The sequence below is a fragment of the Marmota flaviventris genome, chromosome 12 (assembly GCF_047511675.1).
Source record: "Marmota flaviventris isolate mMarFla1 chromosome 12, mMarFla1.hap1, whole genome shotgun sequence".
Lineage (NCBI taxonomy): Eukaryota > Metazoa > Chordata > Mammalia > Rodentia > Sciuridae > Marmota > Marmota flaviventris.
Window position 1 is genome coordinate 34,559,313 of NC_092509.1, and position 12,581 is coordinate 34,571,893.

Sequence of the window (12,581 nt, forward strand, 5' to 3'; positions counted from 1 at the left end):
GTTATAGGACTACTTAAGTCTTCTATTTCTTCTTATGTTTGTTTTAGAAAACTGAATTTTCCAGAAAAATTTTTCTCTAAATTATAAAGACATTTTGTCATTCTTGTTTTTATAATATCTTTATTATTCTTTCAATATTTGCTTAATTTTATAGTGACTTTACCCTTTCAATTGTTTATATGGGCTATTTCAGAATAAACTTTTGTTCTTTGAATCATTTCCTTAGTGTTTATTATTCATGTTACAATTTATCTACCAGAGACTGAATATTTTTTGTTTCATGAGAGATTTATCATTCTTTCCAAAGAAACAACATTTAGTCTTATTGATACAAAACATCAGTTCGTATGTTTTCTGTTTTGTTAATTTCTTACCTTATACACTTGAAGCTATTCTAGTTCTAGCTACATCAGGAATAAGTTTGAGGCTAGCATCTAGTGCAGGGTAGAAATCTCACAAAGAGTCCATTGCACACATTGTATCTACATTCTTAGGTCTCCATGCCTTCCATTACTTCTTTCACTGTAAATATTATTTATAAAGATTTGTTGAACAAATTAGTGCCAAGTCTAATTATTGCACAGTGAGTAAATGTAAATATTTTTAATAGCTGCTAGTTTATGATCATTAATAGAATAAATGTTTGCTTAATATGTATTGTTAAGTAAAAAAATCTGATAGAGAACCCAGATTTGTTATTCCTAATCTATTAGATTGGTATTTCTTAAGTTGGATTATATTGGCAGCAGATAATTATGCTGATTTCTGAAGATGGCTTCTTAGTAATGAAACTCTGGGCAAAAATTTTGATGTTCTAAGGAGGTTGTCTGTGAAATTGCTAGAACCAGGCCTAATAAGCAAGTACTTAAAAATGGGAAAAATAAAATATTTTTAGTATTGCTTCCACATTCTAGAATAGAAAATGTGCTCTTTAGCCTGCTTTACTCTCAGAATGTTTAATGACATGTGTCAGTATGAATTTTAAGTGGATCTCAAGAATTATAATTGTTTATTTTGTGCATACTTTAATGATTCATAGATATGTATAAAATTTGACATGTACCTAGCATCATCAAAATTTCAGTGCTTATAAAAATTGGTTCTTTTCCACTTGTAATTAATTTTTTTAAAGAGTAAGATCTTGGTTTTGATGGCTACTTGTTTTATATGTTAACCCTTACAGTGTTTTTCTAGACATATTAGCAATAAAAATGCAAGAACACTTTACAAATTAACACAAGGAGAAACAGATTAACATTGAAAATCACAAAGCTGCCACATATTTGAAATCTTATTTTTTAAAAAGTCTTTTGGGGACAAAATTTCTCAGTCCTTTTGTATATCAATGTGAATTTTTATCTGGTTTTCATTTATAAGAATGAAGTTTAATAGTACTAATCACAAAAGTCATTGCCCTGAATATACTAGTTGGTTTACCAAAATGCATACTTTATTTGCTAAGCACAAGGCAGTTGTTATTTAAAGGCAGATCTGAATCTTTTGTTTTTGATGTGATAAATATGAAGAATGATTGAAAGTTAAGAAGATGAGAAGAGAGAAGCAAATCATTATAGTTTTTTTTCAAGGTGCCATCTAAATGTAAAAATGGGAATATGTACCAATGATATGGATATACTAGAATTATATGTGACACTTCATAGCAAGAAAGCTTCATTAAAAGGCACTTTATTACATAGGTTTGCTGGTTTCCTTTCAGCTAAAACACTTTGTCTTATTTGTAATTTGTTATTGTGTGAAAATTGATAGCTTTGAGTTAAAATATAGATAACGGAAAAATATTTTAGTATAGTTATATACACAGAGATTATTACTTTACAGTTTATAGCACATTATTTTAACATTGTTCTAAGCCAATGCTTTCCGAGAGAACTTGTTGGAACAATGGAAATGCTCTTTTTGTCATCCAATGAAGAAGCTAATAGCCACATGTGGCTGTTGAGCTCTTGCAGTGTGGCTCATGTAGCTGAAGAACTGCATTTTTAATTTTATTAAATTTAATTAATTTATATTTCATGTTAAATAACTACATGTATCTGGTGATAGGTATAGCATATATCACATTACTTCCATTTGTCAGTTAAAATATATAAAATACTTAGAACAATATTTGGCAGGTAACCACTGGTTTTAGTATTTTCTTTTTTCTTTTTTTTAAGAGAGAGAGAGAGAATTTTTTAAAATTTTTTTTATTTTTTAGTATTCGGCGGACACAACATCTTTGTTTGTATGTGGTGCTGAGGATCGAACCTGGGCCGCACGCATGCCAGGCGAGTGCGCTACCGCTTGAGCCACATCTCCAGCCCTGGTTTTAGTATTTTCTGCTGCTGTTTCTATTAATATTAGTTCACGGTTAAAATGCATTTTAGGGAATAGGAGGTTACTTACATGAATATAGTTAAAATAAAGATATTGTCTTAAGTATTTGTACACTAAAAGTCTTAAGAATCTGTTGGGACACATTCTCCTGATATCCATCACTTTCAACATATTCTTTTTCAGGATAAAATGTCAGATGTTGTAATGACCTAAAACTAAGTTACATTAATTGTGGACTATGTATTCTACTTATTGTTTCTTATTCTTTCTTTACCTAATTTTAAAATCACAATGGTGCAAACTTGGACTTATACCAAAAAGTTTTCAGAGGAATAAAGATGAGAAGAAAAATCATTCATTCATTCTGAAGCTCACACTACAGTAGGAAAAGTGAACATGGGTACTTAACCTATTCTGCTTATTGTATAAGAAAAATTAGTTTTATTCTTTTAGTTTCATGTAATTGCCATGTGTATTTTAAAGATCTTACAAAATGGTTGACTAAAACAATTTCGGGAGCACATAACTTAACTTGTACCTGCTGAAATACTTAAATACTTTCAGACTACTCACATTTTTAATTTTTGTTATTTTCTGTCTTTACTCAATATCTGGAGTCCCCTATGCATCATTAATTCTCTCAGTATTCCTATTTAACAGGCCAGTTTAGGTTGAATTATCATTTTTATTAACACTTTCATTAAAAATTGTATGTTTCTTGCATTTTTCGCATTGTAGCCTTGAGTTCTTTACTTAGGTAACATCTGAATTTTAACTCAATGCTTTTTAAAGAATCCTGTATGCTTAGGCAAAGATCTTGAATATGTATAGATGATAATTTTAAGCTAACATAAATTAAACTTCCAAAAATGTGTATGTCCCAAATTTCTAGGGGCCAAACATAAAAAGACACAACTATTGCTGATCCTTTCTTGTGTTAATTTTTCAGACATTTTGGTGTCATTATGAAAGTAGCAATTAGAAGAAGATATTAATATAGGGGAAACTACACTTCAGGTAGTGGGGTTCAAAAATTAACTCAAATAAAATTTAAGGTTACTTTATTCCAATGTTAATAGAAAATAATATTTTGGGGCTAGTCTCTATTTTCACAAAATGGTAGTGAAACTTACACTGTGTATGATTTCATCCTTCTTAACTCTAATTTTGTTCAAGTGCATACCCCTCAGCTACTTGGCAGTGGCTCCACCGATCTATTATCAACACCAGGCTGTAAAGTGAAGGGTCCTAGTCAATCATGGTGGCCTCCTTACCTTTGAAATGATTGGCTTAGCATAAGGACCATGTCTATCCTGGGCAATAAGAAGAGAGCTGTTTCTGGAAGTACATGCTTGATTTCTTAGGTGGTAAAACATGATACACTGGAAGAAACAGACCCTTGCCTGTCTCAAGTTTATTGTGAACATGGTGATGCTGCAGTTTATATAGCCATAGTCTAATCTATGGAATTAACCTCAGAATAGAGTGTAAGAAATTAGACTTGCAAACAACCAGGGTCCTTGCTGAGGTCATGGAGCTGGTACAATAACCTACTAAAAGGTTGCCTCATCTCCTGATTTCCTGAATTGTGGAATAAATATTGGTTTGTACTTTATTAAGCCATTCAAATAGAGATTTTTCAGTTTCTTGTAACCCAAAGTTCTTAACTCACATTTTAGCATTATTTCTTATATCTATTTTAAGGTGTTAACATGATTATTCAAAAAAGGTCAGTACGGGATCATTTATCACACATTTTTTCAAAATGCAAATATTTTTACAATGGTTATGTTGATTAGTATTATAATGATTTACCCATTTTTGTTGGTTTGTATAGCAAGTAAAATTATTCTGGTTTCTATGCTGTATGGTAAAGAAATTTCAAGACTTCTTTATGTTCAGGATCTGAAACAACTAGATTTATCACGTTGAGGAATAACCAGAATAAAATCACAGGAAATAGAATCTTTTAATTGAACAAGTAAAATATTTTATTGAAATACTCAGATATACAATGAAGTTAAGTACTGATTCTGACTCCATGAAAACATTCAATATACTCAGTGATATTTTTTTTGGGAGGAGGGTAAAGATTATAATTACATTAGCATTTTTTATCTCTTCTTTTTTTACTTTTGTATGAGCTGAGAAAATGCAATTTTCTATAAACACCACATATTGGATCAATCTTAACCTTGATGCTACTGTTTGAGATGATGAGATATGGTTTCCAGGCTTCCTGATGTTTTTCCATAAAAGGGATTTGAGAAGGAGTATACAGAACTCTAAAGAGGAAACACACATTTAAAAGGTTAGGAGTTCAGGCATTGAAATAAGAAACTTCTGTAAGGATCATGCAGAATGCAGCAAGCTCCTAGTGGAGCTCCTATGGAGTAGCTGAGGCTTCCCTTAATCTTCTCCCAGCACCCCCAGCACATGCTTTTGGACCTCTGACACAGAACTAGCCAGTGTCTTTCCAGGGTCCTCTGGACAGAATGGACCTCATCTCTGGTAGGATGGCCAGTATTTTTATTGATTCTTTTTTTGGGTCTGGTTTCACTAAGCCTGCTGTATTGAATTAAGTTAGGCTAAACAAATAAATAAAGAGTATTTAAAATAATCAACAGCATCAAGTCAGTAGAATTAAGAATTACAGAATATATCAGAAAGTCTATAATATGGGAAGTTCTAGAGAATAAACTTTTTTTTTTTTTTTAAGGATAGTAGAATGAATCGGACATTATTACTCTGTGTACATATGAGATTCCATGACTGGTGTGATTCTACATCACGTACAAACAGAAGAATGAAAAGTTATACTCCACTTAGGTATGATGTGTCAGGATGCATTCTACTCTCATGTATAACTAATTAGAACAAAACAAATCCCCCCCAACAAAAAAGGAAAGAAAATAGAATCTAGAGATTGAAAGAAACTTAAGAAATTTGGATGTATTTATCTTACATGGATTCTGATTGAAAAAAAAAATAGAAAGAAAGAAACAGTAACAACAACAACAAGCACAAAACCCAAATATAAATCTCCATCCTTATTTGTGACACAATTGAAATAGGTGACACACTGAATATTTGATGGGACCAAGACATTATGGTGAAATTTTCAGGTATAATACTGTGGCTATATTTTTTTCAGAAGTTATATCTCCTTAAAGATACAAGTAAGGTTTGACAGATGAAACTAACTGACATTTGGAATTTACTTAAATATTCTCCAGGGTGTCAGGGAGCAGGTGGCAGGAGAAGTTAAACAACATGCTTTTGGGTTGGTCATCACTAATGTTGGCCAATAGGAACATGGCAGTTCCTTATACTCTCTCAATATCTGTAGCAGGAAATAACTTTAACCATTCTTCTTTAAATAAAATCTATTTTTTCTAATATAATGTCAAGGAAAGCAAACTAATGAATATAAAGTCATTTCTTTCTGAAACAATGGAAGTCAAAACAGCAACAAAGGTTAAAAGATGTGATAGGTTTTCTTTTTCTGTTCTTACTGAAAAGAAAAAAGAAATGTGAAAAAAGGAGTGATTTTTCTTTTATCAGAATAGAAAATAACAAGAAATCACTTTGAAGTTTCCCGAGAGTCATCGATTGCACAGCCATATGTATACACAGCGAAAACTAGTTTGAAAACACATTGAAAGGTATGTCTTTGATTTAGAGCTCTTCCTGTGTGTGCTGAGAAGCACAGACTGGAACTCTGGAGAAGCCGTCTTCTCAGTCGAAAACAAAGAATGCAAAATAACTTCCAAGCCACCTTTTAATTACCACGAGTTAGTGGGATATTAATATGCTAAAAAATTTAAAAGAATTCATTTCAATTTCTATAATATTTGTGTCTATCAATAATTAGAAGTTAATCTTAGCTGAGAGTAAAAAAAGATAACATTTTCTTTATTAAAATTGAAAATTTGTTTATTTTCAAAATATGTTTACACCTTCCAGCTTTGGTTCCTTAAACAGTATATGCTTGTATTTATTTATTATTCATTAAGTAGGGCTGGCTTCCCTTTTGCTTTGTCTTGATTCACTTGACAAATCAAATTATTCTCTTTATGTCTGGAAAAATATATTTCTTCTTTAAGAAAAAAAAAATGTTTAGTTGTCAACGGACCTTTACTTTATTTATATGTGGTGCTGAGGATTGAACCCAGTGCCTCACATGTGTTAGGCTAGCACTCTACCACTGAGCTACAGTCTCAGGCCAATATCTTCTTTCTTACTTTTGTTTCTGCCAAAACAATACTAAAAGTGTGAATCACATCATTATTGAAGAAAACACAGAAATTAAAAATTCAAGGGTGTATTAGACTTCAACTATGTCACCCAAGTCTTTGAAACTACTAGAAAACATTTGATCTGACCCCTTGCAGCTCAGTTTTCAGTAACAACAAAACAACAAACTCCTTATGACTTATTTTCATTAAAAATAATAAGGAGAAAGAAAACTTTGGTTTTCTATATCCTCAACTCAAAGGATATAGAAAAAGAACCAGAGATAACAGTTGTGAAGCCAGATGTAAGAAAACACTCATAGACAGGAGGAAGAGGTGTGTTCCGACAAAATGTATTTCATACCCAATGAATGCCCAAATTAGCTCTGAAAGAAAAGGATGTGATGTTGGTCGAGGTGTAAAAAGTGTCAATTATTCAGGATGAGTACGTTCTGGAGATCTAACATACAGTAGGGTGATGACATTAATACTATATTATAGATTCTCGATTTGCTCTAAGAGTGGATCTTAAATATTCTCACCACACGCATGAATTAAGCATGTTTGGTGTTGGAGATGCTAATTAGCCTGATTGTCGTAATCACCTTATAGTGTACATGTGTTTATGAAAAGTCACTTTGCATAACTTAACTATATACAGCACTCATTTTTCAACTGTACCTCAGTAAAGCTTAAAAGAGATGAATCGCAACAGCAATGAAAGGAAGTAAAAAAGGAAGGAAGGAAAGAATAAAAGAAGATAAGTAGGAGGAAGAGAAGGAGGCAGGGAAGGAAGGAAGAAAAAAGAACAGAAAGGTGAATTTGTATGCAGGTAGGGGAGAGATTTTTCCTGACATTTTCTCTCTAGCCTACTTGTGACTTCGCTGATAAGTGCAGCGCCCCAAAAAGGGTCAAGAAAAATGTAAAACATTTCCAATTCTGTTTTCCTCTTTGTTATCAGGTAATGACTCTTACTAGTCACACCAAGTTTAAAGTGACCACAGACTGTGATCCTTCCTTTAGTCTTTTGAGAATAAAATGAAGAACACTCAATGAAAAGTTACTGTGAATAGCTGAGTAATTCTCTGTGGGTTAAACTGATTTTTTCCAGATTTCTCAGCTCTCTTTGAGTATGAACAGTGACCACAAAACCATTTAACATTGAACTGACTTTACAAGCAGATTGAAGCTGTCCTGAAATGGAAAATTCTCATTGCACATTTTTAGAGACTGAAACTCCTTTTTTACCCCTCAATCAAAATAACTCCTCTGAAACATTTCTCTTAGCCATGATGCAGAAACACATCCAAACAAAACTAGTTGGGTATGTGGGCTTTTCTGTGTGTGTACACGCGCGCACGCACGCGTATGCACACACATGTCTTTGTTTGTTTTTACCTCTGAACTAATCTCTTTGCTATTGCTACTTACCTCTATTTTCTCTGGGTTGCTCCAATTCCCATAAACTGGATTGACAAAGGCGCAGTTTCCACTTTCCTCAGTTTTCCTTAAAGCACACAGAGCCACCAAAAATAAATGTTAATAAATAAGTATTGAGATGCAGCAAAGTAGAATTGCAGGTTGTTTTTCAGTAGGAACCTTGAGAGACACATTGTCTAGCCAGCATACTGATGTTCATGAATTTATTACCATAAGTAAAGATTTATTTATTTATTTTAACAGGACCCCAAGACAACAAGCAGATATAATTTGAACTCTGAGTATTTGGATCCAATTTGTAGAGACTTGTAACAGATGAGCCCTAGTCTTCAGTATTTGGTGGGGTGGGGGGGGGGTACTGGGAATTGAACTCAGGGGCACTTGAGTTCAATTCCCAGTACCTACATCCCCAGCCCTATTTTGTGTTTTATTTAGAGACAGGGTCTCACTGAGTTGCTTAGTGGCCTCACTGTTGCTGAGGCTGATTGAATCCACAGTCCTCCTGCCTCAACCTCTAGAACCACTGGGATTATGGGCGTGCACTATTGTGCTCAGCTAGTCTTCAGTATTTTAATCAGCAAATTTAAATTCAGATGTTTTGCAGAGTTCTTCATTAATGCTTACTTTCATGAAAATTATAAAGAGATATGTCCTTGGTAATCTCACATATTGGACTAGATCTGTGTAACTCACTATAATTATCTGAGTTCCTAAATGATGATCATTTTCTTTTGATACTTTTTAGACTCCTCAATAAACAAGGAACCCTTCATGATTGGTTATAACAAATGAAGAAAAAGTGTGCATCACAGAAACAAAAATAACATAATAAATAACAAAATATACCCTAAATACCCTAAATACAGATGTAAAGAAAGGTCTCATGCATCACACACACACACACACACACACATACATTTGCACAAACACACAATGGAGAATGGAAGACCAATTCTGGGAGGATTCCTAGTGTCTTCAAAGCAGCCAGAAGGAAAAAATATATATAGTGCATGAATATTTTTGTCTAGTTGAGGTATAATAACAGTTAATAAATTTGTTAATAAGGTACCTCTAAATCGTAAAAGAAAAAGTAGTAAAGAGGAAGTTCTTACTCCTTTGATTTTTGTAAAAGAAAATTCCCAGAGGCTTAACTTCCTGTTGTCATCTATCAAAACCACAAGTTCCTTTTCTAAAAAATAATAGCATTGCTGAGCCTAACACTCCAATCTGGGTAATGTATGTTTGGCTGGCAATGTGGTCATGCCCAGGAGTCAGTGTCTTCTAAGCTTTTGGATTTCCACTGTTTTTAAGCAATTGGCTTAGATATGCAACAGATTAAATATTTCACTCTCAGGGAGGCTACATTTTGGTTATTGATGAATAGCGCTACCCATAGCTATTTTGTGGGTTATATGAAAAGTCTTAGTTGCACACTTACATGAGTCAACAAGTATGTGCTAATTCCTTAACCACTAATGGAATACTTACGAGTTTCTCCAATTACATTGAATAAATCATTTTTGACTCTTCCAAGACTAATCTATGTTAAGTTCTCAGAGGAGTAAGCTCAGTAAATGATATGGTTAGTGCATTCAGTAGGCAGGGCTGCTCTCAAAGTGAGACTGGGAAGGAAACAGAGGGCAGCTTTGAAATATGTCAAAATGCCAAAATAAGAGCTTGTCAAGAATGATGAACATAAAGTAGGAAGAATCAAGACAGAATGGAAATTAGAAAGTAGGTAAATATGGAACATCCAGAGACACCAAGAACTGAGCAAAAAAAAGGAATCTAGGCTGAAATCAGGCATGAAATCAGAAGCAGGGGGAAACTCAAACCATAGGGCTAGACAAAACAGATGGTGTCAAGTCCAGGAAGGTAACTAGAAACTGAAGGGATAGGCTTGGCAGTCGACTGCATAGAACTGAGGCACAAACAGCATGAAGGATCTTAATATAGGCAATCATTTTGGCTTTGGACTGCTGAGACCCCAGATGACCCAGGACCAAGACTAGCAGGTAGAGGTCAGGTAAATTGACAAAAGTTTCCAGCCATGATAATTTACTATCAAAGCTACTTTTCTTTTAAAAGGATTTTAAAGTTTTAAATAATTTTCTATAAAAATGAAAATATTGAAGATATCTGGATACTAGGGATTGGTTTAATCCAAAGTAGAAAGAATGGCTTGAGCGTAAAAACAGAGAGTGCAATGAGAGGAAAGGGTCAGTGTGTGAGTAGTGCAAGGTGACAAATTGTAAATCCTCCTGTTTCAAAGTTTATTAGCAACCTCAAATGACTTGTTTTTTTTTTTCCCCCAAATCAAAGGTATAGCTCCCATTCTTGGGAATCTCTGGATTATTATGCTTAAATTTCAATGTGTTCCTATTTATAAGCTAAAATATCACCCACCAAACATAGGTATTTGGATTAAGTAAAATTTTCATGTCATCCCACATATTTACTATTTTGAATTCTGATATAATTTTCCATCTTCATTGATCCTCTGTTTGATAACCAAATAAAAATTTCACTCAAAATGATAATTTCTTAGATGAAGGAAAATGTATTTCTTTGATTATGAAGTTTTCTGCCAGTTCTTACCCTGAATAATGCAATGATAAGTCTGCATCAGGGTAAATTTCATTTAATTTATTGTATCTGTTAATGGGCTCTTAAAGAGTCGAGGTTCTAAGAAAGCATAACCATCTTGAGAAATGAGCAAGGAACTGACACAGAAATTCTGAGGGAGGAAAGAAAAATGCATGGATCACATGAGTTTGCCACCTATAAATTTTCATGCATTCACTTAAATTATTATTAAGGTCCTGTCATATCCAATGTAAAGAAAAACAAAAATAGTAAACTAAAAACCTGTCTATGTTATATCTAGCAAAAATTAACTTTGAGATGAATTTTTAGTTTATATTATTTGTTTTCAAAAGCTTCATTGAGATGTAACTCATCTACCATAAAATTCACACATTTAAAATATACGATTTGATGGCTTATGGTAATATAAATTTTATTATTTTTTGTTACTAATCTTGAAAATTGCAAAATATATGTACCCCAAGTATTCCCTTTTAACTGCTTTTAACTTACTATTCAGTGTTACTAATTACTTTCCCAGTGGTGTGCAACCATCACCACTGTTTCCAAAATGTTTTCATCACATCAAACTGAAACTCCATATTCATTAAGCAATAACTCCCCATTCCCCTCTACAACTAAGTCCTGGTAACCTCTAATCTACTTTCTGTCTAGGTGAATTTGCCTATTCTAGGTACCCATATAATTGGAATTACATAACACTTATCCTTTTCTGTCTGGTTTATTTCACTTAGCATAATGTTTTTAAGGTTATCATATATTAGAACATCAATCTATTCATTGTTTAATAGTATCACAGAATAATGAATAGGTAATAATTGGTTTTATTCATTTGTCAATTGATGGACACTTGGTTTATTTTCATCTTTTGGGTCTTATGAATAATGTATCCATGAACACTGGGGGATTAACACCCATTTGAGTCCTATTTCAGTTCCTTTGGGTACTAGGAGTAAAAAACCCAAACCACACAATAATTCTATTTTCACTTTTTGAAAAACAACCTAACTGTTTTACATTGTTCTGTACCATTTTACGTCCCCTCCAATGATTTATGAGGATTTTTATTTCTCCTCATCTTTACCAATACTTGTTGCTTTCTATTTTTTATTATTATTATTATTATTATTATTATTATTATTATTATTATTATTATTGCCATCCTAGTAGTTGGGAAGTAGAATCTAGTTGTAGCTATCATTTGCATTTCTCTAATAACTAATGTTGAATACCTTTTGATGTATATATTGACTATCTGCAAATTTCTTTGAAAAAAATGTCTATGCAAGTCCTTTGCCCATTTTTAAATTGGTTGTCATTTTGTTCTTGAGTTGCAGAAGTTTTTATATATTTGAGAGATTAATCTCATCAGAAACATGATTTTCAAATATTTTCCTCCATTTTGTAGGTGGAAGATACAGCATTATCATCTTCTAAATATGTTATTTCTTTAGCTTTTATACATAGGATTTTGATCCATTTTGAGTTAATTTTTATATATGATTTGAAGTAGGGATCCAAATGTATCCTTCTGCATGTAGAAATCAACTTCTCTGCTGAAGAGATCATTCTTTCCCCATTGGATGGAATCAGCACCCTTTGTCAAACATCAATTGGCATAGATTATATGAGTTTTTTTATTTGGATTCAGTTATATTCCACTGATTTATATTCTATTTTTTTGCATGCTAATATCTGTTTGTTTACTTTAGTTTTTTTGGTAAGTTTTAAAATTAGGAAGTGTGAGCTTCAAGGTTGCTTTGACTATTTGGTATCCCTGCAATTATACATTAATGTAGGATCTGTTCCATTTTTGTAAAAAAAAAAAAAGTCTGTTTGAATTTTTAGAAATATTGCCTGGAAGCTGAATTTCACTGTGACAATAATGTCTTCCTTTCCATGAACTCAGGATGGATTTTCATTTAGTTAGGTTTTTAAAATTTTCATTCAGGAATGCTGATT

At 32.7% G+C, this 12,581-nt stretch overlaps 1 protein-coding gene across 1 annotated transcript in view; it reads right to left on the reverse strand.

Annotated features, from left to right (window-relative positions):
• Nucleotides 1–4,376: 4,376 nt before the first annotated feature.
• Nucleotides 4,377–12,581, reverse strand: part of Malrd1 (MAM and LDL receptor class A domain containing 1) — a 658,798-nt gene continuing 650,593 nt past the window's right edge. Inside the window, exons 39-40 of the mRNA XM_027928635.2 lie at nt 8,004–8,079; nt 4,377–4,622 (exon numbers count right to left, since the gene is read on the reverse strand). Of these exons, the coding sequence (XP_027784436.2) occupies nt 4,539–4,622; nt 8,004–8,079 (160 nt within the window). The 3' untranslated portion in view covers nt 4,377–4,538. The remainder of the gene's footprint in view (nt 4,623–8,003; nt 8,080–12,581) is intronic.